Below are 25,910 nucleotides of genomic sequence, written 5' to 3'. Positions count from 1 at the left end.
GCTTGAAATTATTTGTTCTAGTTCTGTGAAAAATGTGGCTGGTAGCTTGATAGGGATTGCATTGAATTTGTAAATTGCTTTGGGTAGTATACTCATTTTCACTATATTGATTCTTCCAATCCATGAACATGGTATATTTCTCCATCTATTAGTGTCCTCTTTGATTTCTTTCATCAGTGTTTTATAGTTTTCTATATATAGGTCTTTAGTTTCTTTAGGTAGATATATTCCTAAGTATTTTATTCTTTTCGTTGCAATGGTGAATGGAATTGTTTCCTTAATTTCTTTTTCTACTTTCTCATTATTCGTGTATAGGAATGCAAGGGATTTCTGTGTGTTGATTTTATATCCTGCAACTTTACTATATTCATTGATGAGCTCTAGTAATTTTCTGGTGGAGTCTTTAGGGTTTTCCATGTAGAGGATCATGTCATCTGCAAACAGTGAGAGTTTTACTTCTTCTTTTCCAATTTGGATTCCTTTTATTTCTTTTTCTGCTCTGATTGCTGTGGCCAAAACTTCCAGAACTATGTTGAATAGTAGCGGTGAAAGTGGACACCCTTGTCTTGTTCCTGACTTTAGGGGGAATGCTTTCAATTTTTCACCATTGAGGATAATGTTTGCTGTGGGTTTGTCATAGATAGCTTTTATTATGTTGAGATATGTTCCTTCTATTCCTGCTTTCTGGAGAGTTTTTATCATAAATGGATGTTGAATTTTGTCAAAGGCCTTCTCTGCATCTATTGAGATAATCATATGGTTTTTATTTTTCAATTTGTTAATGTGGTGAATTACATTGATTGATTTGCGGATATTGAAGAATCCTTGCATCCCTGGGATAAAGCCCACTTGGTCATGATGTATGATCTTTTTAATGTGTTGTTGGATACTGATTGCTAGAATTTTGTTGAGGATTTTTGCATCTATGTTCATCAGAGATATTGGCCTGTAGTTTTCTTTTTTTGTGACATCTTTGTCAGGTTTTGGTATTAGGGTGATGGTGGCCTCATAGAATGAGTTTGGAAGTTTACCTTCCTCTGCAATTTTCTGGAAGAGTTTGAGTAGGATAGGTGTTAGCTCTTCTCGAAATTTTTGGTAGAATTCAGCTGTGAAGCCATCTGGACCTGGGCTTTTGTTTGCTGGAAGATTTCTGATTACAGTATCAATTTCCGTGCTTGTGATGGGTCTGTTAAGATTTTCTATTTCTTCCTGGTTCAGTTTTGGAAAATTGTACTTTTCTAAGAATTTGTCCATTTCTTCCACGTTGTCCATTTTATTGGCATACAACTGCTGATAGTAGTCTCTTATGATCCTTTGTATTTCTGTGTTGTCTGTTGTGATCTCTCCATTTTCATTTCTAATTTTATTGATTTGATTTTTCTCTCTTTGCTTCTTGATGAGTCTGGCTAATGGTTTGTCAATTTTATTTATCCTTTCAAAGAACCAGCTTTTGGCTTTGTTGATTTTTGCTATGGTCTCTTTTGTTTCTTTTGCATTTATTTCTGCCCTAATTTTTAAGATTTCTTTCCTTCTACTAACTCTGGGGTTCTCCAACTCTTCCTTTTCTAGTTGCTTTAGTTGTAGAGTTAGGTTATTTATTTGACTTTTTTCTTGTTTCTTGAGGTATGCCTGTATTGCTATGAACTTTCCTCTTAGCACTGCTTTTATAGTGTCCCACAGGTTTTGGGTTGTTGTGTTTTCATTTTCATTAGTTTCTATGCATATTTTGATTTCTTTTTTGATTTCTTCTGTGATTTGTTGGTTATTCAGAAGTGTGTTGTTCAACCTCCATATGTTAGAATTTTTAATAGTTTTTCTCCTGTAATTGAGATCTAATCTTAATGCATTATGGTCAGAAAAGATGCTTGGAATGATTTCGATTTTTTTGAATTTATCAAGTTTAGATTTATGGCCCAGGATGTGATCTATCCTGGAGAAGGTTCCATGAGCACTTGAAAAAAAGGTGAAATTCGTTGTTTTGGGGTGAAATGTCCTATAGATATCAATTAGGTCTAACTGATCTAATGTATCATTTAAAGTTTGCGTTTCTTTGTTAATTTTCTGTTTAGTTGATCTGTCCATAGGTGTGAGTGGGGTATTAAAGTCTCCCACTATTATTGTGTTATTGTTGATTTCCCCTTTCATACTTGTTAGCATTTGTCTTACATACTGCGGTGCTCCTATATTGGGTGCATATATATTTATAATTGTTATATCTTCTTCTTGGATTGTTCCTTTGATCATTATGTAGTGGCCTTCTTTGTCTCTTTTCACAGCCTTTGTTTTAAAGTCTATTTTGTCGGATATGAGTATTGCCACTCCTGCTTTCTTTTGGTCTCTATTCGCGTGGTATATCTTTTTCCAGCCCTTCACTTTCAGTCTGTATGTGTCCCTTGTTTTGAGGTGGGTCTCTTGTAAGCAGCATATAGAGCGGTCTTGTTTTTGTATCCATTCGGCCAGTCTTTGTCTTTTGGTTGGGGCGTTCAACCCATTTACGTTTAAGGTAATTATTGATAAGTATGCTCCCGTTGCCATTTACTTTATTGTTTTGGGTTCGGGTTTATACACCCTTTTCGTGTTTCCTGTCTAGAGGATATCCTTTAGAATTTGTTGGAGAGCTGGTTTGGTGGTGCTGAATTCTCTCAGCTTTTGCTTGTCTGTAAAGCTTTTGATTTCTCCTTCGTATTTGAATGAGATCCTTGCTGGGTACAGTAATCTGGGCTGTAGGTTATTGTCTTTCATCACTTTAAGTATGTCTTGCCATTCCCTCCTGGCCTGAAGAGTTTCTATTGACAGATCAGCTGTTATCCTTATGGGAATCCCCTTGTGTGTTATTTGTTGTTTTTCCCTTGCTGCTTTTAATATTTGTTCTTTGTGTTTGATCTTTGTTAATTTGATTAATATGTGTCTTGGGGTGTTTTGCCTTGGGTTTATCCTATTTGGGACTCTCTGTGTTTCTTGGACTTGGGTGATTATTTCCTTCCCCATTTTAGGGAAGTTTTCAACTATTATCTCCTCAAGGATTTTCTCATGATCTTTCTTTCTGTCTTCTTCTTCTGGGACTCCTATAATTCGAATGTTGGAGCGTTTCATATTGTCCTGGAGGTCTCTGAGATTGTCCTCGTTTCTTTTAATTCGTTTTTCTTGTTTCCTCTCTGATTCATTTATTTCTACCATTCTATCTTCTATTTCACTAATCCTATCTTCTGCCTCCGTTATTCTACTATTTGTTGCCTCCAGAGTGTTTCTGATCTCATTTATTGTGTTATTCATTATATTTTGACTCTTTTTTATTTCTTCTAGGTCCTTGTTAAACCTTTCTTGCATCTTCTCAATCCTTGTCTCTAGGCTATTTATCTGTGTTTCCATTTTGATTTCAAGATTTTGGATCATTTTCACTATCAATATTCGGAATTCCTTCTCCGGTAGATTCCCTACTTCTTCCTCTTTTGTTTGGTTTGGTGGGCAACTCTCCTGTTCCTTTACCTGCTGAGTATTCCTCTGTCTCTTCATCTTGGTTATATTGCTGCGTTTGGGGTGGCCTTTTTATATTCTGATAATTTGTGGAGTTCTCTTTATTATGGAGCTTCCTCACTTTGGGTGGGGTTCTATCAGTGGCTTGTCAAGGTTTCCTGGTTAGGGAGGCTTGTGTTGGAGTTTTGGTGGGTGGAGCTGGGTTTCTTCTCTCTGGAGTGCAATGGAGTGACCCGTAATGGGTTATGAGACATCAAAGGTTTTGGGATAATTTTGAGCTGCCTGTATATTGAGGCTCAGGGGAGTGTTCCTGTGTTGCTGGAGAATTTGCGTGGTATGTCTTGTTTTGGAACTTGTTGGCCCTTGGGTGGAGCTTGGTTTCAGTGTAGGTATGAAGGCATTTGATGAGCTCCTATTGCTTAATGTTCCCTGAATTCAAGAGTTCTCTAATGTTTTCAGGCTTTGGGTTTAAGCTTCCTGCTTCTGGTTTTCAGTTTTATTTTCACAGTAGCCTCTAGACTTCTCCATCTATACAGCACCGATGATAAAACATCTAGGTTAAAGATGAAAAGTTTCTCCACCTTGAGGGACACTCAGAGAGGTTCACTGAGTTACAAGGAGAAGAGAAGATGGAGGGGGTAGTTAGAGGTAACTGGAATGAGATGCGGTGAGATCAAGAGAGGAGAGAGCAGGCTAGCCAGTAGTCACTTCCTTATGTGCGCTCTATAGTCTGGACCACTCAGAGGTATTTACAGAGTTATACGGGGAAGAGGAGAGGGAGGAAGTAGACAGAGGTGACCAGGAGGATAAGAGAGAGGAATGAGTAGGAGAGAGACAAATCCTGCCAGTAACCAGTTCCTTAGGTGTTCTCTACTGTCTGGAACACACAGAGATTCACAGAGTTGGATAGAGAAGAGATGGGGGAGAAAAGAGACAGAGGCCACCTGGTGGAGAAAGAGGAGAGGCCAGAGGAGGAGAGAGTGGACAAGTCAGTAATCTCGCTCTCAGGTAAACTTGGGTAGTGAAGTTTGGGTTTTTAAATGTACAAAATTGACAACAAAGATTAAAAATCTGGAGTAGAGGTTGGATTTTCAAAGATACAATATTAAGGAAAAGCAGAAGGAAAAAGGAAGAAAGAAAAAAAAAGAATTATTAAAAAACAAACAAACAAAAAAAAACAAAACAAAACACCAACAACCATCCAAAGAGTATATATGGTGTTTGCCTTAAAAAAAAAAAAAAAGTCTTTTTTTTTAAAAAAATAGTAATACTAGGTTATAGAAATAAAAATTAGAGGAGAAATAGAAGACTTAACAATTAAAAAAAAGCTCGGAAAAAAAAGAAAAAAAAAAGCAAAAGGCAAAAAAAAAAAGAATGATTTTAAAAATATTAAAAAATTAAAAATATATCTGGCTCTTCTCTGATGTTATGGGCCGTGTGGGCTCACTTCCAAGGTGGTTCCCTCTGTTTAACTTCTTCTGTTTGCTGGTTTTTAGGCTCACTAGTTCAGTCGCGCTGTGGGGAGGGGGGATGCTGCAAACAAATAGCACTGTCGTGTGTACACAGTATCTCTGCCCCGCTTGACCTGTCCTTTCTCGCGGCACACAAACCGCTCCGGCTCTACGATGCTCAGCCGGGAACCGTCTGGGGCCGGCCCTAGGCTGCGTGCACTTCCCCGGTCCAAGCCGCTCAGGTTCGGCCCTCAGGCAGCCCTCAGAGGCACAAATGCGGCTGGGACTGCGCTTTGTGCCCTTCCCAGGTCCGAGTAGCTCAGGAGTTTGGCGAGCGCGATCGCCGGGGCTTGTCACCTTTTCCGCCGCTACCGCTCAGCTCTCTGGGTGGACCGCTGGCGCACCCCGTGAGGCAGACTGTGACTGTCCAGCACCCCCAGAAGTCTTAGCAAAGGAGCCTGCTTGCAGTTAGGTAAGTAAAGTCTCTCCGGGTCTGCAATTGCCCCTTTCCAGTCCTTACGGCTCTGGCTGCCTGTCCCCGGCGGGGAATGGTCTGCAGCCGGCTTTTTCCGCTCCGTCCTTTGTTCTGTGCTCAGTCCTGGCGGTGTCTTATGTTCGAGCTTTTCGCGTGGTAGCTATCCCACAGTCTGGTTTGCTAGCCCAAGTTAGATCGTTCTGGTTGCGCGTGGGGCGTTCCTGCCCGATTCTTACAAAGCTCTGCAGCCCGCGCCTCCCGCGCGTCCCTGCCCTGCCCCCACTTCCCAATGGCGGATGCAGGCGTCTGTGCTGCTTTTCCGCTGGGGGAGTTACTGGTGGGCTTGTAATCTCTTGGTTTTAATTATTTATCTATTTTTCCTTCCTGTTATGTTGCCCTCTGTGTTTCCAAGGCTCGCCACAGACTCGGCAGGGAGAGTGTTTCCTGGTGTTTGGAAACCTCTCTTCTTAAAATTCCCTTCCCGGGACGGAGCTCCCTCCCCACCTCCTTTGTCTCCTTTTTCGTCTTTTATATTTTTTCCTACCTGTTTTTGAAGACAATGGTCTGCTTTTCTGGTTGCCTGATGTCCTCTGCCAGCCTACAGAAGTTGTTTTGTGGAGTTTGCTCGGCGTTGAAATGTTCTTTTGAGGAATTTGTGAGGGAGAACGTGATCTTCCCGTCCTATTCCTCCGCCATCTTTTTCTGTCTCCAGCAATTTTAAAAAGACTGGAAAGATCTCACAGAAAGAGAAAGGTTAAGATACAGGATACTGAGGGCATGGGGCCCCAGCAAGGGGCAGAGATGGGGTCAGATGAGGCATCTCCTCCATCTAGCCCGAGATGTGGGATGGTGGCTTAGGGAATTCAGTGGCAGAAAAATGAGGACCTTCCGCATTGATGCCACCTGGGAGGCAAAGTCCTCCCTGAGCTGGCAGGAGGGGAAAAGGCAAACCCTGACAGCTGCAGAGAAAGGCAGAGATGGGAGCCCTGTTCCCCCCATGCTCCTCAGCTCTGATGGGGCTGCCTAGCTCCCTGCGCCTGCTGGCAGGGCTCCTGTCTGCTCACCGTCTGCCCCACCCATGGGGTCAGCGTTCTCAGACGTATCGAATATATTAGGAAGGCTGTTGTGATTTTGTTTCCTGGGGTTTAATGCCATATTGCACCACTTGGTGTAATTTCCTTACAAATCCAGAGTATTCTGCCATGGGAGCGCTGCATTTGCTCGGGTGATTTTTCTCCCGTTTTGCATCCAGTTAATTTCATGATGCCCCCCACTCTGTGTTCTGACTGTTTTTACCCTTGAAGTTGCATACACCCTTTCACCTGCTAATCTGAAAAGCACACAATTTTGTGTCTTTTCTGGTTGTTTTGTGTAACTACGTCTCACAGTTCAGTCTGCCTTCCACCCACTTTTATAGAACACGTTTTGAAGCTGGACTCTGATGCAAGCCCACTTGTGAAAATACTCACATACTTTGCCTTGTGTAGTTGTTGGCTCCTCCCTCTCCAGATTACCTGGCTCCTGCCTCCCCGTGATTAGGAGCTTTGAAGCAACACTTACAGTGTGAACTAGAAAGTCCACTAGACCTTTCCCTCCCTTCCCTCTTCCCATGGCCTCGCTGCTTTCTCCTCGGGGCTTGGTCTTCGTTTAGCTTCCTCTCTGTGTCCTGTGCTCACACTCTTCAGATCCCTCTCTGCTCCAAGCACCCAAGTCTTCACCTTCCTTCCAAGGACAAGAAGCAGGGGTACCTTCTTGGAGATACATACGAGTCATCTCTTGCAGTTCATAAGTCCTTACTGAGTAGCTACAGAGATGATGAAGAATAAGGAAGGGAGTAAACACGTAGTGAGAATTTCCCTGATAGGTGCATTCTTTCTGCTCTGTGAACCGTTATGGTCATCCTGCTCCAGAGAGCGTTGGTCCCGGTTTATAGACAGATGAACAAATCCCAGAGATGTTTGTGACTTCTTGAGACCTGTTTTAGAGCCAGGACTGGAAACCGTCCTTCCTGGCCCAAAGTTCAAGGGGGCGGGAGGTTATCATTGTGTCGTCTGGACACTTCATGAAAGAGAGGCCCCATGACAGTCCTTGACTTGCATCGTATCTTAGAGTTGCTGTGATGTGAGGGTGGCTCCCTGGCCGTCAGGAGTCTTTAGTCCTTGGGTCCAGGCAGGAATCTCCTTCACCACTAGGTGGCGATGTAGCAGCATCGCAAGTGGTCCCCACGCACAAGGAAACGTAGACTTGGGGACAAGCCTTCTAGGGCTAAGGCGTTCGAACTTTTTTTTTTTTCTTTTTAAATAATTTCCTGACATAAAACTAACCATTTTAAAGTGACAATTCAGTGTCATTTAGTGTATTCACGATGGTGAGCAACCACTGCCTCTATTGCTCTGCAGAACCCCTTAAGTGTTAAGCAGATTCTTAACTGGGGAATTCTCCCCAATTCCCCCTTCTGTATCCCTGGCAACAGTCAATCTGCATTCTGTCTTGATAGATTTGCCTATTCTGGGTGTTTTTCTAAATAGAACAGTGCAGTATGTGGCCTTTTGTGTCTGGCTTCATTCTTTTAATGTGATGCTTTCAAGGCTTATCCGTGTAGCATGTATCAGTTCTTTGTCGCTTGTTATGACTGAATAATATTCCACCGTATGGATGTACAAAAGCTTATCTCTTCATCCTCTGAGGGACATTTGGGCTCTTTCCACCTTTGGCCATTGTGAACAGGCTTCTATGAACGTGTACTTGAGTCCTCGTTTTCAGTTCTTTGAGATATATACCAAGAAGGGAATTGAGTCATTTGGTAATTCTGTTTTTAACTTTTTGAGGAACTCCTAAACTTTTGCATAGCAGCTGAACCATTTTGCTTTGTCATCAGCAGTGTATAAGACTTTATTAACTTTTTTTGACCGTGATGCATGAGAATATGTTACATATTGTATATAGCAACCCTTCGTTATAGATGTGTATATGTGTGTGTGTGTATAATAGAAGTTTTATGAAATTGTGCTCAGCTTATTACTACATGATGCACTCCGTGTTCTTCCTGTTCTATTTTAATAGAAAAACAGGCTGGTTTCAATCCACTAAATTAGTTCCACAACTCAAAGCAAAATGAAATCTTAAGAAAAGTTAGCTGTTAAGATCAGAGTACTATTCCAAGTGTAAAAAATAACTTATCTCCTTTCCATTTGGATAGTCAAAGAATTTAGGTCATCCATTAATTTATCAATGCACAAGCTTGGGGGAGAAGCTTATTTAACTTACGAAGATGACATTTTATATAGTATATTCTTGACCATGGACAGTTTAGATCATATTCAAAGATGAGTTGTGTGGCATGTACTTGACAATGTGAGGATTTTAATTAGATGGTATTCTATAGTCGAGCAATAAATCTGAGTGTCGTACCTGTGGTTTCTAGGAAAAGTCATGTGATGCTTGTGATTTTCACTGACAGTTCTTTATGTATCGCTTGACTATTTCGTAGGAGAGTAAGATACTGCAGGGTGCAGTGGGGTGACAGGAAGAACAAGTGGCAGCAGAGGGAGAAAGAAGTACCATCGAGAGAGTCGGGAGCAAAGCATGAGAAGCTTATCTAAGGTGCAGTGGTACTTCACTACCGTCTTCAAGAATCCCCTGAAACTGAGCTCTTCTGAAGATCTGGTGTTTGGGGAGCAGTGGAAGCCGGTGGTTAGAGGAAATTCTGTTAGCAGGAATGAAGGACTGATACAAGCGGGTCCATGGCTGCGACTGAGGGGGTTGCTGGGCTGCTGCTGCTGTGGCTGAGATGCAAAAAAATTCCGTATTACTTTTCATTAACTTCTAACTGAAATCTTCCATTTTCTTCAATTACCAGTATAGGCAATAAACCTAGTAGTAGCAGTACCTTCAACTTCACTACCAGTTGAAATCAGAGATAGTTTCACCCCATTACAGTTACTTTAGGTCAACTTCGGTGTTGTTTATGTTCATTATTTAAAAACTATAACTATTAAGCTCATCTCTTGATTGTGTTCAGTAAGCTATTAAAGAAATGGATATATACAATACCATAATTTAAAATTTTATTTTTAAAATAATTTGATAGCTATTTTGAAATAACTGATTCTCCCTTTCACACATCTGGTGGGGATGTAAACTGGTGCAGCCACTGTGAAAAACCTCCAGTATGGAGGTTCCCTAAAAAACTGAAAATAGAGCTACCATATAATCCAGCAATTCTACTCCTGGGTGTATATTCAGAAAAAAATGAAAACACTAGTTCAAAAATAACTAGTTCCCTTATAAGCCCATGTCTTTGATCTCATGTAAACACATTCTGAGGAGGAGTCACTGGGCTTTGCCAAAGGGATTTGTGCCCCCCAAATAGTTCAGAACCCCCTAGAGCTGTCTTCCCAATAAGGGAGGCAGTACCACATGCAGCTCCCAAGCACGGGGGCTGCTGTGACTGGTCCAAGCTGAGATGCACTATAAAATACATAACAGATTTCAAATATTTCATGCAAAAAGAGAAAATACTTCACAAGTACTTTTTATTGCGCACTGAATAATATTTGGGTGTGTTGGGTTAAATAAAATATATTGAATCTCACCCGTTTATTTTTACTTATTATAAATGTAGGTACTTGAAAATTTTAAGTTGCTTATATGGACATCACCTGGCTTGTGTCAGATGTGAGCTCCAATCCTGGCTCGACTCACATAACCAGCTGTTACCTTCAACATTGTTATTACTGTTACTCCAGCATGTCCTAGCTGTCAGATCCCCATCCATTGGCATTTCCTCATCTCTAAGAGTAGATGGATCTTCCTGACCCAGGGATTGAATTGCATCTCCTGAGGCTCCTGCATTTGCAGGCAGATTCTATACCATGAGCATCACCTGGGAAGCCTAGAGAGCCAAAAGGGAGAGTATTGCTACGTTCATTCCAGAGTCAGCCTTCTTTCTAATACATTTCTTATTATTAGAAATGCCCACCATCTTATCGCACCCATAAGCCCAACGGAAGCCCCACAATCTTTACCCTCCTTCTGTACTGTTCTGCTACTCAATATTGTAATGAACAACAAATTCTAATTGTATACATGAGAGTAACATACCAAGATGATGATATAAGAATTCATAGGCAAAGTGATATATATTTTTTAATTTAAAGAAAGAGAAAAGGAGAAAATCCAGGGGATATTCCCTTGGAGATTGAAGAAGATGGAAATAAGTCTTGAGGTCGGGTGGAGTCCCAGGCAGACATTTGCCACTCATCCTGTATTTATCCAGAGAGGCTGAAGTGGCATTTGGAGAAAACCCAGGCAAACCACCAGCAGATTCCTGGAGTTTGGAAATGGCCACTTAAATAGCAGGACAACCCTGGTGTGTCCCTAAAGTAAAAAACCCAGCAGGCTTTGTTCAGTAGCTGGGAGGGTGACAGTGTTTAAGAGGAAAGGGGTGAGGAGGGACCTCCCACCCTTCTGTTGGTCTGATCCATAAACTGATGGAGCTCTGAGCATCTTAACACTGCTGCCCTGGGAATACAAAGCCCTTTCATCTACAGAACCTCCTCTGAGATCATGAAACAACTTTGTGTAGACAGCAGATGCTCGCGTATCACGTGTACCTTATAGATGGGAGGGGACTAGCTCAGACGCACAAGTGGCTCACAGTGGTGGTAAACGGGGAGAGGGGCCGACCGTGGCTTTAGGTTTCTCCATAGCTAACACTGGGGGTCAGATTCACGACCTCCCACCTCTTGTTTCCCTGGGCTTCTCAGAATGACCTCACCCTCCCTGACCGTCTGCAAAGATCATCATTCTCCCTTCTGGCTCCTAAGCATTTGTATCTGCTCTCCCCACCAGCCTGTTAGTTAAGCTGCTCCCTTCCATCATTCAGCCAGTTTCTAACAGCCCCACCCTTCTACACAAAGCGCTGCCTGTCTGGTCGGAGCAGGGTGGTGATTTCCCCACCCTTTCTAAAAACATGCCTTGCGAGACTCTCTCCATCCTCCAAAATACACTCAACCCTTCACAGTTACGTTTCCTACCACGTTTGAACTGAGGCTGTGCAAGGAGCATCTGTCTAATGTTGGTGTTTTCTCTCGTTCGCCGCTGTTGGGCCCAGACCCCAGTGTACTACAGGCAGGAATCGGAGGATCTGAACCACATGGCCCCAGGAGCAGATGGTCATTTTGAAGATTTAGTCAGTGATGCTCAGTGAGGCAGACTCTTGTTTTTTAAGCTCTATTTCCAAATGAAGGGATATTCTGTATATCTTTTAATTGCTTCATTCAACTCTTCTTAATCTCAGTGGTGATAACCTGGCTTTGTGTTAACTGCCAAGTCACTTCAGTTGTGTCCCACTCTTTGGGACCCTAGCCTGCCAGGCTCCTCTGTCCATGGAATTTCCCAGGCAAGAATACTGGGGTGAGTTGCCATTTCCTCCTCCAGGAGATCTTCCTGACCCAGGGATTGAACTCATGTCCTTTATGTCTCCTGCACTGGCAGGCAGATTCTTTATCACTAGTCAGCTGTAGTGTATCCCTGGTTTCCAGGATGTGTCCAGTTGTATAGTTTTATCCATTTTCCTCTAACCTGATTAAATCACTTTGATATTGTCTCATTCAGTTCACAGTAGACAACACTATCATTTTCATATCGATTTATTTAATTCCCAATTATTTTTTGGTCCTGTGTCAGCTTCTCCTACTCCGAAGCCAGTATGTGCTCTATATTGGATATTTTTGATGCTAGCTTTATCAAAACATAGTTGAGAAGGTGAATCTGTTGCCAAAAACTCAAAGACTAAATGCCAGAGATTTACATGAAATAATTTATTGCCCAGTGTCCTGCTTTCATCATGATGTGGCTCCTCCCCATAAGATGGAGAAGCAAAGGCTGGCCTGCCCAAGAGGTGAGGCAGTTGGGGATAAGAACCAGCATCCTTCATTCAGTAGAGACGTGTCCAGGGTCATAGTGTCAAGGTCAAAATTAGGAGCACAATAAAGAATTTCCTGATTTCCAATCATTCAGCTATTGTTGGTAGGTAACTGTAAGTATGGGACCCTACCTAGAAGAAGGAACAAAATTTCAGCATATATAAAATGTTAAGTAGTATGGATATAAAAAAATAAAACTTCTGACTTTTTCCCAATTTCATTGGCTTTGTATAGATTTCAGTGACTGTATACAATAAATGGTGCCTTTGAGGAAAAGTTGATCTGACCCTTATGACTTAAACTCATATTTATTTTTATGCATGAAATTGGGAATATGAGTGGGAATATTAGTTCTAGCTCTAAAAAGTACTCAATTTTTATCACTAAATAATGGAAGAAATAGCTTACCATACTCAAAACTTTGAATGTAACTATGAGAAGGCTCCTTTTTGGTTTGTTAAATTATCACGCTTATGGGGAAGAACCAACGTTTTCTTAGTTCTCATTTAGATGGCAAATAGTGTTTGGGGAAGAGTGATGATTAATATAAATAAAACTTTTTTTACTCTAAATATTATTGTGCATTTTTGGTAAATAATGATGTGCTAAGCAAATGTCATTTTTCACTTCTTCAGAGAAGATTTAAATATTTTATAGCAAGTGCCATTTTTTACTTAACAAAGGGCTTAATATTTTATAACCCTACATTGTTAGCTGTTGAAGCTGGTTATATTGGAGCTGTTTGCATCTCAGTGTAAATGGTACTTCAGGTTGCTGGTGGTATATGAAAGCAGAGTAGGCAAGTTATCAGTGCCTTTGTGATAAAGGTCAGAGGAGGTAACCTTTCCACATTTTCTCTTTACATGCACGTCTGTCTGAACAATATTAAATACAAGTGCCTTATATTTACTCTGTAGAAATTGAAGTCAAATCTTTATACTTGCAAAATATATATGAACCACAGCGTCTCTTGGGTTGGGCTCTAGGTTAATAATATCCAAACATGCAGGCCCTACCATGAGAGAGGTTACCGGAGGAGTAAATTAGATAAATATTGAGCTGACACTAAGCTAACCAGAACCTCCGTTCAGCTTTACCCTGGGCACTGGAAGTTAGCAGCACTAAAACACTACACAATACTTTTTTGTATGTGCACATTTAAGCTTTCTTTATCTTTGCAAAACTTCAGCCTTCCTTTGGTAGCCAGCAGAGGTGGGTGGCTAGAGGGCTGGACCCTCTGTGATGAGCAGGGTCCCTCTCTGGCCCTTTCTCTAGCCTGGCTCTGGAGTGAAGGGGGCATTTTGTGCTGGGTATTGAGTTCATTGCCAGCTGTAGATGGCTACTTAACAGTTGTCATCTTCCTGTGCCTTCACTTAATTCTCATAAAGAACTCATGTGATAAGGGCTATTTTACAGACAAGGAAACCCAGGCCGCCAGATAGATATCTGTAACTTAGACCCACATCCAGTCCTTTGTCGCGTCCCCTGGTTCCATGTGAAACCCCTCTGTGGGAGAGGTGAGTGAAGAAGAAAACTGGGTTCTGCTGCTGTTTTTTAATGAAGACAATTTTAGGAGACACGATTTTCCTTGTTTATGTCTGAATCTGTGTAGCAACAAGCTGCCTTAATGAAGTTCTGTCGTGTTCAAAAAAACTTAAATGTCTTTCAATTCATTTCAAAGAATTATTTGTACTGGAGAGTAATGGAGTAAATGTTTTCAAAACTTGTAGAATCTATTTTGGGGAAGATTTGTATATGGGGTTGAATTTTTTTTTAAGGAATGATTATCACATTTCATGTTTATGAGATGAGTGTTTCTGTGGCATCACTTCCTATTTCTTTCTCTAATTTCTTAGCATAGGATAGATCAGCCCAAATTATGCACAGACCAAAATAGCAGCTTGTGATTTATGTTGATCATTTGTTCTTTAGATTGTCTCTAAAAGGTCTCTTACTTCTACTGCTTAAAGAAAAACAAAACCCTTTCTCCACAGTTGTCTCCATTGATCTCAGCTGCTGTCTTGCCAACTCAATCCAGGCGACGCTTAATTTGACTTGCAATTGTTCTTATAAAGAAGCAACGTGTGGAAGAGTAGGGATGTGATATATCTAGTACTGTTTTGGAATTTGAAACTCCAGATCAAAAATTGATAAAGGAATTTTTTCTTGCATTAAGTGATTTTCCTTCTCCTCTGCCTCATACATTCTGTGCATGCATGTACACATCACTTTGTGACAATAAGTAACACGTGTGTAGCCACGTGCAGCCATCCACAGGAAAGGGGGCTGGATTCCAGTGCTAACCCAATCAACTCAATCAGACGCTTTCAAATCATTAGGTAATGGCTCTTCACGTTGGCAAGCATCCAGATGGTTTGCCTGGTTTTGTTTTTGCTTTTTTTAGTTTTTTGAGCACCACACATTTCAGTCTCAAAATTCTCAGAAAAGGGAAAATTAAATATGAATTAGAACAGAAACCAATTGCACTTCTTGGTTATAATCAGAATCCAGGCAGGATGTGAAATGCTATGGGTTGTAAAATATAATCCATGAACCCTTTACCACCTTCATCTCAATGCTCCCCAGCAATCTGGGGCCTAAGGTGACCACTTGACCTCTGCCTTCTTGATATATACTGTGTTCTTCATTCCTGCTGCACCACTCTAGGCTGCCTTCAGTCCCTTAGGAATCCGGATCACAAAAAAGCACCCTTCTGGTGGACTGGGGCTTCCCCAGTAGCTCAGCAGTAAAGAATCCTCCTGCAGCGCAGGAGCCAGAGGAGATGTGGGTTCTGAGCAACTGGGCACGCACCTGTGGGTTGAGTAAAGGGGAGATGCAGCCCCACCCCAGGCTGGACACAGCCCATTACCACCCCTTTACCAGCCTGGAGAGTGGAGTTCAGACTAGATTTCCACCCTCCCTTGCCCCATGCCTACCACAAGTCAAGCATCCCCTAGACAGAATACAACCTGTGCAAGGAATCAGATCAAGGTGAAAAATGATGGCATTCTTCTTTAGATTGCTTTTGGATTGGGCTTCAGCCTCCAAGGAACAACTTCCTCTGGCCTAAAGCTGGACAGGAAGGCAGTGAGGAATCCTGGAGAGCCAGGGGGCCAGCTGCACTCCTTTTAGTGATAACGAAGGTCTTGGCATCTCTTCCTGAGCTTTTGCTAAAGAAGCTGGTGAGCATGATTCTAGTCTTGCTTGTGATTGAAGTAAATACATATAATTTAGAATAAATGACTCAGGCTCTAAAATTTGCCAGGCCTCAATTTTATCAGCTGTATGATTTTCACCTTTGACCTTATTTTATGCCTCTTTAAACCTCCATTTGCTCATCTGTAAAATGGGGCTATTAATAGCACTTAATTATCTTCGGGTGAAGATTAAATATAATAAAGTAGGGACTTTCAGCGCAATATTGTGTGCATGCGTACTAAATCACTTCAGTTATGTTTGACTCTTTGCAACCTCATGGACTGTAGCCCACCAGGCTCCTCTGTCCATGGGATTCTTCAGGCAAGAGTACTGGAGTGGGTTGCCATGCCCTTCTCCAGGTGACCTTGCTGACCCAGGGATCGAAACTGCACTCTAATAATTTTCAATAAATGCAGATGGTGTCATTAATAGTTATCACAGTCTCAGGTCACTTTCTGACTCCCTCCTCTCTCTCTCATACCATTTCCCTAAGGCCTCCCGTTTTTCCTGTATTTCTGCTGCTTTTCTCTTGGCCCCCAACATCGCTGCCTAATTCCTAAATATTCATGTTCTCCTAAGATTCTTAAAGAAGGGTTCCTCTTTTTACAGATACAAAAGCTGAAATAGCTTTAGTTCATCTTAAATGATGACTGATGTCTTATAAGAAGCCAGGGGTGCCTTCAGATTTTGTATTTTAAGTACCTCTGTCCAGGTGCCCATTCTGACTACATTTTTAAAGTAAGTACTCCACCCTCACCTACCTAGAGAGAGGAAACAAAAGGATAAATGTCTTATCCAGGCTTGCAGCAGGTGTCATTCTATTTGATTTTCAGGCCTTTCAACAAAACAAAAGGCCTTTTCTGTTCTTTCACAATATATGCTCTCTTTAAAGGTACTTGAATGAGAAAAAAAGCCTACACTGGACCAGATTTCTGGTTCTAATGGACAATAACTGGGCTGTTAGTTGCTGATTCATTCTTCACAGGGAAAACTAGATGCCATTAGAAATATTTTTTTTCTAAATAGCATTTAAAATTTTATGATAGCTTCCTCTTGAAATACTGTATATGAGTGGCATTCTCAACAAATTAATACGTTTAATATGATAGTCATATAGTCATAGTATTTTTAACTCCTAAAAAATGTTTATAATAGGATTGAAAACTTCTAAAAGCCAGTTAAGATCTCTTTAAAAGTCAAAGAAAATCTGACTTGAGTAACAGTATATAATAGCATGTTTGGTTATTGTAGCTGTTTTAAATGTCTCCAACTTACAGTCCCCAGATAGTTACTACTGGTGTTCAGAAGTGATAGACCTTAAATGGTACAAAAAATGTATTTAACCTAAATTTAAAAGTTTGATTCTAGAGTCCCTAAGAGTTCATAATAAATATCAAGGTAACAAAATTTAATTGTTTACTCTATGCAAGGCACTATGCCGAACACTTTCATAATGTCATTTAATCCTTCCAGCAAGTCAGTGAGATCAGTACCACTATAATCCCCACTTTACAGATGAGGAAATTAAGGTTTAGTGAGGTTAATAGCGTGCCCTAGATCTTATAGCTAGAAAGTTCCGAAGAGTTTTGAGAGGCTTTGTGCTTATTAACTCCAAGACACACTGAAGCTTTCCTGTGCATTATTGCCATCCACAGTGGGGGAGGCACCAGAAAGGGGGGCATGGTAGTTTTTGTTCTCAAATGTAACAACCAATTAGGTAAATCCTTTGGGTCCTGTTTCACCTAGAATCTATATATTCAAAGTACAGGTGACAAAACGAAATTAGCTCATTAACTCTGGTAAACATGTAAGTGAAAACTAAGTCAGTCTGAGGACACTTTAAGAGAAGATAGTACTGATGAATGGTTGGAATTCTTGGTGGGGTGCTTGTCTTTTGTGTAAGGAGTTTGAAAAGAGAGCTCATTGTATTGATAGTGTCTTGGGGCATTTCAGGACACAGTCATAAAGGTTCTTCTTCCTGTTAAAATTTTTAAAATTCTCAGTCTTAGAGAAAGTATACTCTCTCCTGCCATTTGTCAAATGAACAGTTAATCCGGGTTGACTGAGTGGGGAAGGGGCGCTCAGCTTTTTTTGTGACATAATTATTAGCATAGTTTATCAATCCCATTGCAAAATGTTGATCATAAATGAACTGGGGATGGGGGTAGGATTCGTGGTTTATAAGATTGTTTAGGCAAATCCCACCTGCTCAAACGTCGCCCGTCAAGATTAAAGTATTGACTCCAATCCCCTAGCCAAGCTAAATAACAACATGAAACCAAGCTAAATGAAGTCAGGACACCTGATACCAAGATTTCACGGAGGAAAAAAGCCATTGTGCAGCCAGGAATACAGCGCGTTTGCTTATCTTTTTAATACAAATAAAAAATAAGCTTTATTGGGCTTGGGGATTTTTAGAATACCCAGGCTTGCCGGATGCATTGTGGAGCCTGGCGTTCTGTACACGAGCTTACGTAGCTGGTACTGTCCCCTTCGGATGCACACGTTGGTAGGGGGGTGGGTACCCCTCAAAAATGTCAGCATTTCTGGGAGGGAGCAGCACAGAAAGGAGGGGAGGGAAAAGCCCCGGCCGACATCCTGTTGTTACCAAGCTCTTCACTTGCCGAGGGGCGGACGGAGGACGCTTTTCAGATCCACCACCAGATTCAGGAGTGCCACTGGGCCGCCGTAGTTGTGTGGATTCCGGGGACGGACGCGGGTGGGGGAGCGCAGCCGGTGCACCCCCCGGGGGGCGGGGGGCGGGGAGCAGCTCACCCGGAGCAGGGCTGACCGGCGGCTAGGATCCGCAGGAGCTGGGAGGTTCTCCCCACGGCTGAGTCGGGGGCCCGGACTGTGGGGGCGGGGGCGGAGGAGGGGGACCCTCCCTGCGCATCCCTCCTGGCCCATCCCTCCTCGTGCATCCCCAGCCCTGCGCGCTGGGGTGCCGTGGGGCACCCCCCCCCACCACCACGCTCACCCCGTGCAGGTGGGACTTCCTTGGCCCCGTACCTGCCGGGCCGAGCGTGTGGGCGACCGGCGGCCGGCGTCGCTGGCACTGGCAGACGCCTCCCAGGGCTAGAGATCCGCACCCAGCGAATAAGCAGCCAGTCCTGGACCGGGAGGAGGAGCGGCCGAGCATCCCTCTCCCGCTCCGCCGCGTCCTTCTCATGAGGACTCGCCGGAGGTGGACCCGCAGAGCCAGCCTCCCGGCCGCTGACCCCGCTTACATCACGAACCTGTGACCAGCGCATCCCTCCCACGCCCGGTACCTGCTCCGCGCGGCTCACGGTCCAGCCCCGGGAGCAGGCTCTTTGTATGCCGCCGACATGGCCAGCCAGCAGGATTCCGGCTTCTTCGAGATCAGTATCAAATATTTACTGAAATCCTGGAGTAATAGTGAGTAACAGAAAATAAGCTTTTTTTGTTTGTTTGTTTGTTTGCTGGGTGTTGCGTAAGATCTGAGCAATAAAAGCCTCAACTGAAAAGCATAGGCTTGTGAGCCCAGGAAGTTTTTTCTTTCTTTCTTTCTTTTTAATTTTTTTTTTGCTTTCATCTGCTATGAAAATCAAAATGTCAGAGTGAACTAGCCTTCCTGAAGTGCAGAGGCTGTGGTGGAATTACGATAGATGTGGTTTGATTAAATTTTCAAGTGAGGTGGCCCTTCAGACTCTTGGTGAGGGCAGGACTGGGTATTCCAGGCTGCATTTCCTGCTTGGTGTGTGTTTAATGTGCTCAGGTTTTATCGAAATGATTTCGTGAAGTGTCAAAGGGGTGTGGCAGGGCTTCAGAGTACTTCATAATTGTTTTATTAGGGTATTGTCTAAAGAAATAAAAAGTACTTAATGGTCCAAAACCTGGCTCATCTTTTTTGAATATAGAGGCACTTGCAGATTTATTTGGTCTCTTCCTTGTCCATGTGGTTGGTGTTCAGAATTATAATAGTATATACTATTAATATAATAGTACTTAATACTTGAATTTAAAAAAAATCCTGATGTTTGTCATAGTCCAAATAATGTGCTTTTCTGAAACATAAACAAGTGAGTTGCTGACCGTAAAATTATTTATTAGGATATCAGAATGTTATGGCTTCTGAAGTTAGGGTTCTGACCTACTTAAAGCTTTTAACAGGAAGATCTTTCAAAAAGACAACCTCTAAGGCATCATGGATCTGGAATTAAATTAAAATGAGGCCTTCAGGTGATCAGTGATGCCTTGCATTTTCTGAACAGTTTAAAAACAAAGTCTTTTCTATTTCACGGATCAGCCTTTGTACTTGCTTTGGATTAAAAGACTGGCTGGTATTACAGGTCCTGAATTGTTTGAAATTAAAAAAAATTTTTTTTTCCAAGAAAAATTTTATGTTGTATTCCATGCATACTGATTAACCTACCTGCAGGTCCAAGAGCTGGTGATTAATTATCTCCTACACAAATGACCTGTGGACAAGATTGCTCGTATGTAAACAAAACCGGGGCAGGAGAACCTGTGACTTAATTGCTTTGAAAAAAGAGACAGAGTACCTTCGGCAGGAAGGTGTTCAGGGATATGCATCTCTAAATGCTATCCATAGAAACCATCTTTTCCAGGTCATTTTGCACGACTGTATACACCAAGGGGCTTATCTGAAGCTGTTTTTCTACAAGTAGGAAGCCATTTGGGAGTAATACTGTCACCCCAACAACATTCCTTTGTTACAATCATAATTCATTTATCTTGGATTCATTATTTGTGTTAATACTTCACACATAAGGATGAATCTTCCTTTGTCTATTCCCCACTTTGATTAGTGACAAGAATTGGACATACAAGGTTCTTCATGCAGTTTTCCAATATCTGGAAAGACTTACTGCGAGTTTGAAATCCGTGTGTGATACTGAATCATTATTTTGAGCAGGTTAAGGCCAGATTATTTTCTTCTATCAATTTCTGTCATTGCCCATTAGATGGAAAATTATGTTGGGACAACCCTGAGGCCAGTGGGATTTCTTTTAAAACCTTTCTCCGCTTGTCTATTTTCAGATTATTCTAGACAAAGCTTATATTCTCTGCCCCCTTCCTAAACTCTCTCCGTTCCCCCACCCTGAGCTCACATCAGGAGATGGTTCAGAATGACTGTTCATTTCTACTTTGAGAGTGTCTGGGACACAGTTTTGAATTCTTTCATTCATTCAGCAAATGTTTACTCCAGACCTACTACATGCCAGGCTGTGGAGCTACAGAGGTGAATAAGACACAGCATTCGCCCTCAATCTTAATTTCTTTATTGCACAAGAGTGAACTTGGTAATTTCGCTAGTGTGCCTTTGTGGGGAGGTCAGAATGTTTGTCAGTCCTTTTAAAAGAGGAAGAGGAAATACACCTAAGGTTGAGTCTTCTTTAAGCTTGGTGCAACACTGTAGCTCTCAGTTTTACATGTTTTCAGTGGCCAAAAAAGAAAAGAGAGAGAGAAAGGAATTTGTCTGTGTGGAAGACAGAGTGAAAAATAGAAGCTTTAGGGACCTCAGCCTGCTCAGGGCCCCAAGGCTGAGAAGATGCACCTTGGGGTGGGCGGCTCGTTGGCCCAGTATCACAGGTTTGAGAGGTGAGGACACCCCCCCCCCAGAATGGAGAATCAGGCCTCTAATTATGTAGTGGGGATTATTTATGAAAGTGCGACAATTAAAACCCAATAAAACAAACTCTATAACTACATCTGACTGCTTTGCAAGGTGATCATAAGAGGAAAGATGCTTCCTTGAGCATTTACCAGGTTAAGAGTTACATCTTTATTTATTTTTAATGGCACGTTGTGATTTTGTACATACTTGTCTCCCCTGAAGAGTGAACAAGTCAATTACATCAGTCATTGCCTGGTGAGGTGTCTTAGCTTTTCTTTAACTGTTCATTTTGACACTCCCTTCTTCACAGGCTTGCCCTCTCTGTCAGCCTGCACTTTCATTTTAATGGAGTTGGAAATTCAAAATGGCCTTGATGTTTGGAAATAAAATGTCCTTTGCAGACTTCACTGCTTTCCTTATCCGCCTGGACACCTGTCCCTGTTTGCTCCTTTCCCACTCTTATCCAGGCCTACCCCAGCTGGTCAGTGATTCTCACAGGTGCGCCCCCTTGATGTCCACGGTCATGGCTACCATGGGCCCTCCCTGGTTTAACCTGGAATGTCGCAGTGGTCTCCACCTGGCCCACCTGACATAGAGCAGCCTGGAGGGGCTTCTGCCAGCTTTTCAAAGACTTCATCTCAGCCCTTCTTGCCCCTGAGTGTCGGTGACCACCACACAGGACCCTCTGTGAGTTCCTTGTTTATATTCTCCTGCTCCAACTGTAGTTAATTTGCTGCCCTCTCTGTGTTTTAGCAACTTGCTCTCCAGTCCATGCCTGCACACACACTGGCCCCCTACCCTGGTATGCCCTCACCTGGAACAGACAAGCTGCAGAACCAGGCAGACTTGGTCCACTTATCTAGCCCCTGCATTTGTGATGCCTTGGACAGTCAGTTAACCACTCTCCGCCTCAGTTTGCTCATCTGTAAGGTGGAGGCAACAACAATACCTCACAGTAAGTGATGCATTAAGATGTCAAGTATTAATACGTAGCACAATAATCTCAATAAGTGTTAAAAGAATATGAATGTATTCCAATACTTCCCCCTCCTCTAAACCCACTTAAAATCAAACTTAGACCGTTTTTCACCTGAGCATTGACAGCCTCAGTGGATTCTGTGATTAGTCAATATTTACTAAAACCTCTTGCTTTGGGCCATTCATTTTTCTAGATTTCCTTTTTAACTTTACCCCCTCCCCCTTTTCCACCTCAACTACTATTGGAATATGCCTACCTTCCCTAAGTACACACCTTCCAGCAGCGTGGGAGATGGCCTGGGAATATTCTCAGTGGCTGAAAGTCACCTTGGCCTTCCAGGTTTGCTACAGAAAAATGTTTAGGGCAGGTAGTTCCCAGTTGTTTCATGGAAAGGAGGGCTTGCTTTGTATGGAGGCTCAGAGCTGGTATGTAGGCTTGCCCACCTATCTGAAACTTCTAACCAGCATTCCTTTGTTTCACACCGCCACCCCCACCCCTATCCATAATATCCAGTGGAGCCCAGTGGATGAAGGGGCCTTCAGGGTTCTTTCAATGTCTCCGTCTTTGCAGGGCAGGGCAATTTGTATCCTTTCTGCAATCCTGACAAACCTTGCAAACCCCATAGAGATAAGAAGCCTCTGAATGCCTATTAGGGCTTTCAGGGAATGGGAATTTTATTGACAAATAAACTGCTCTAGGGAACTGAACAAACCCTGGGCCCGTTTTGGAAGGGACCGCTGAACATTTAAGAGAAGACAGTGGCACCCCACTCCAGTACTCTTGCCTGGAAAATCCCGTGGACAGAGGAGCCTGGTGGGCTGCAGTCCATTGGTCTCAAAGAGTCGGACACAACTGAGCGACTTCACTTTCACTTTTCACTTTCATGCATTGGAGGAGGAAATGGCAACCCACTCCAGTGTTCTTACCTGGAGAATCCCAGGGACAGGGGAGCCTGGTGGGCTGCCGTCTATGGGGTCGGACACGACTGAAGCGACTTAGCAGCAGCAGGGAACTGAACAATCCCCGGGCCCATTTTGGAAGGGACTGCTGTACATTTAAAATGACTCGTCTTGTAGACAGACTTGCTTTAGTGGAAGAGCTGGGTGTGGCATTGCTCAGACATGGGTGAGGTCGTGGTGATAAGGGCAGTGTTTCTGTCTGCTGCAGAAACGCGGTTAGTATATGGTCAGCTCTGAGGACGAAGCGAAGCCACGTGCAAGTGAGGATTGGAAACACGTCCCATTCCCCGCAGAGCAGCATTTAGTGATCCCTGTAGATGTCACAGGATACCACAAAGATGCTATGAGAAAGCCTTAGACATCTCCAGGTGGTAGTTTAGTTTGGTAGAGTGGTTTTTTTGAGGGGCGAGGGAAGAGGGTGGGAGCTATGCTGGGTCTTCACTGCTGCGCGGGCTGTTCTTTAGGTGCAGTGCAGGCCTTCTCATTGCAGCGGCTTCTCGAGTTGTGGAGCATGGGCTCTCGGGCACGCGGTTTCCGTCATTTCGGCTCCTGGGCTCAGGCTCAGAAGTTGTGGTACATGGGCTTAGTTGTTCCACGGTATGTGGGGGTCTTCCTGGACCAGGGATCAAACTTGTGTCTCCTGCAATGGCAGGTGGATTCTTATCCACTACACCACCAGGAAAGCCCCTGCTGCTGCTGCCGCTGCTAAGTCGCGTCAGTCTTGTCCAACTCTGTGCGACCCCATAGACAGCACCAGACGTCGAAAGCTGAAGAGGTTAGCCAGGTTGCCTGAGTCCAGCAGAGCAGTACAGCTCAGTTGCAAGCACCTCCACCTGGCTCTTCTAACAGTGGGGCGCACGCAGCACTGTTCAGGCATCTAGAGGAGAGTTACCCTGGGTTCCTGTTCCCACTTCACATCAGCTAAAATAGTTGATGGTCCTGATGAGAAGTGGAACCTCAAATCAATACCCACTCTCTCCAAGGAGAAAGAGTTGATGTATGCTGGGTTTATGATGAAAGCAGATTTGAGGTTTTTATTTGCTTTTAAGGGTTAATTTTTTAGGTTGAAATGCATGAAAAATCCTAGAATCTAGAGTAGCAGTAGCTGCCACAGTGCCTGAGGGCCCACCTTGTGTCAGATGTTTTACTTGGTAATTTATATGTAGGGCAAACCACATCATTGTTTGCCCGAATCGAGACACTTGTGAGTGAAAGTTAATAATTATGGGGGGATACTAGGCATGAACAGGGACTGCCCTGGGCAAAGGAGGGCATATGACCACTCTGTTTATTATCTTTACTCTTTCCAGTAACCCTGCAAGGTTACGTATTGCCTATACTTTACAGGTGAAAATCAGAAAAATGAGTGTCAAAAAGGGATTTGCTCAAAGCTAGGATGGTAGTAAAGTGCCATCAGCCCCTCCCCGAATCCAGTGATAATCTCGTTTTTTAAAAATGACCCACAGAATGACCAAAGGGTCAAGAACACTTTGGGCAATGTAGTGCTTTATAGGTATTTTCATTCTTGTTGACTGATTGAGTTCCCCAGTTCTTAGCCTCTTCCTTCCCTGTGTACCTTTGAAGAGCTCTCTCCCTCTCCCCACCTACCCCTCCTCTCTTTTTCTCTTTCAAGATGGAGAACGTCATCTCCTTAGTACATAGCTGTTTGAAAGACTTAAGTATTACCAACTCTTTACTCTCATTATTAAATACAATACATAGGCAGCTCTGCACCCTATGGTCATTTCGTACACATGCACTCACAAAAGATGCATGGAAAAGGGTACATTTCTTCTAGTAGAATAGTTTATGTTGATTTCCCCCATTTCTAAAAGTTATTAAATACATAATTAAATAACTCAAATACATAAGAATGGATTAATGGTCTTCTTTTAGAATTGTCCTTTGCTTGTTGAGGTTTCTCTGCTATGTTGTGAGTTTTTGTTTGTTTGTTTTTTTTTTTTCTGAATCAGTAGCAAACTCCTAATTGTCTTTATCAGAGAGAAGAGGGAGACTATTTCCAAGGATGACAGAGATGTGTCTGTAACTCGGGTGTCTCAGCTTACCTGATAGCTCTGGTCTCTGCCACCGTAAACCAGCCCTGCTGCCCACAAGACTGGCCACCCAAAGTGATTCAGTTTTAGCTTCTTTGCCTGCTTTTTCATGCTGCTTGGAGAAGTTGTCAGCAAGAACTGAACTAGTCCGAAAGGCAAACGGTAGTAGGTGAGGAGGAGAGATGACCTTGATATTTTTACAATCTGGGAACCACCCAGGATATTTGAGAAAGTTGCCAATATTTAGATGTTTCAACTGATACAACATGCAAATATGCCCTTTATTTAAAAGACATCTGTTTCAAAACAGTGTAATACCCATGACTCACTAGTTCACTTTTGGGTACAGTTCAAGGAATTGAATAGATTCCATGAGTCCTGATCATCTTATTAGTTACATCTTTATTTTTGAGCCTGGTGGGATACTTCGAATGAGCTGGCTTCAGAAATAAGTTTGAGTTGATGAGAAATGACATTTTACTTGTGTTGGAGTTATTCCATAGATTGACAGCTCTGAATATAACCTTTTGTGCAGGGGCTGTTTTTTTTTTTTCATACTAAACCTTAAATTTATCTAGTGTCTTGTAGTCTGCTCAGCACCTGCAAACACTACAGTACCTCATTTGATGAATTTGATGCATTGATTAGGAATAAACTAGCTTATTGAATGTTCCTGGTTTGGGATAATAAGGCTTAATTTTCCCAAAGTTTATCTTCTCTGGCATGAGATACCCATATGGCAGCATGTAGGTATATTTTGTGAGTTTTCAGATCAAATGAGCAAATAATGAT

General features: G+C 42.6%; 1 protein-coding gene across 4 annotated transcripts in view; it reads left to right on the top strand.

Annotated features, from left to right (window-relative positions):
- Positions 1-25,910, top strand: part of FRY (FRY microtubule binding protein) — a 438,786-nt gene that overhangs the window by 169,034 nt on the left and 243,842 nt on the right. Inside the window, exon 1 of one of the 4 annotated variants that reach the window (XM_069601591.1) lies at positions 18,804-18,923. The exons of the other annotated variants lie outside the window; for them this stretch is intronic. Coding sequence (XP_069457692.1) covers positions 18,854-18,923 — 70 coding nt within the window. The 5' untranslated portion in view covers positions 18,804-18,853. Of the gene's footprint in view, positions 1-18,803; positions 18,924-25,910 lie in introns of those variants that run through there. 4 annotated transcript variants of the gene reach the window in all.

Source organism: Ovis canadensis, chromosome 10, assembly GCF_042477335.2.
Source record: "Ovis canadensis isolate MfBH-ARS-UI-01 breed Bighorn chromosome 10, ARS-UI_OviCan_v2, whole genome shotgun sequence".
NCBI lineage: Eukaryota > Metazoa > Chordata > Mammalia > Artiodactyla > Bovidae > Ovis > Ovis canadensis.
Note: the sequence above shows the minus strand (reverse complement) of the source record. Positions and strands in the feature narration are given on the sequence as shown.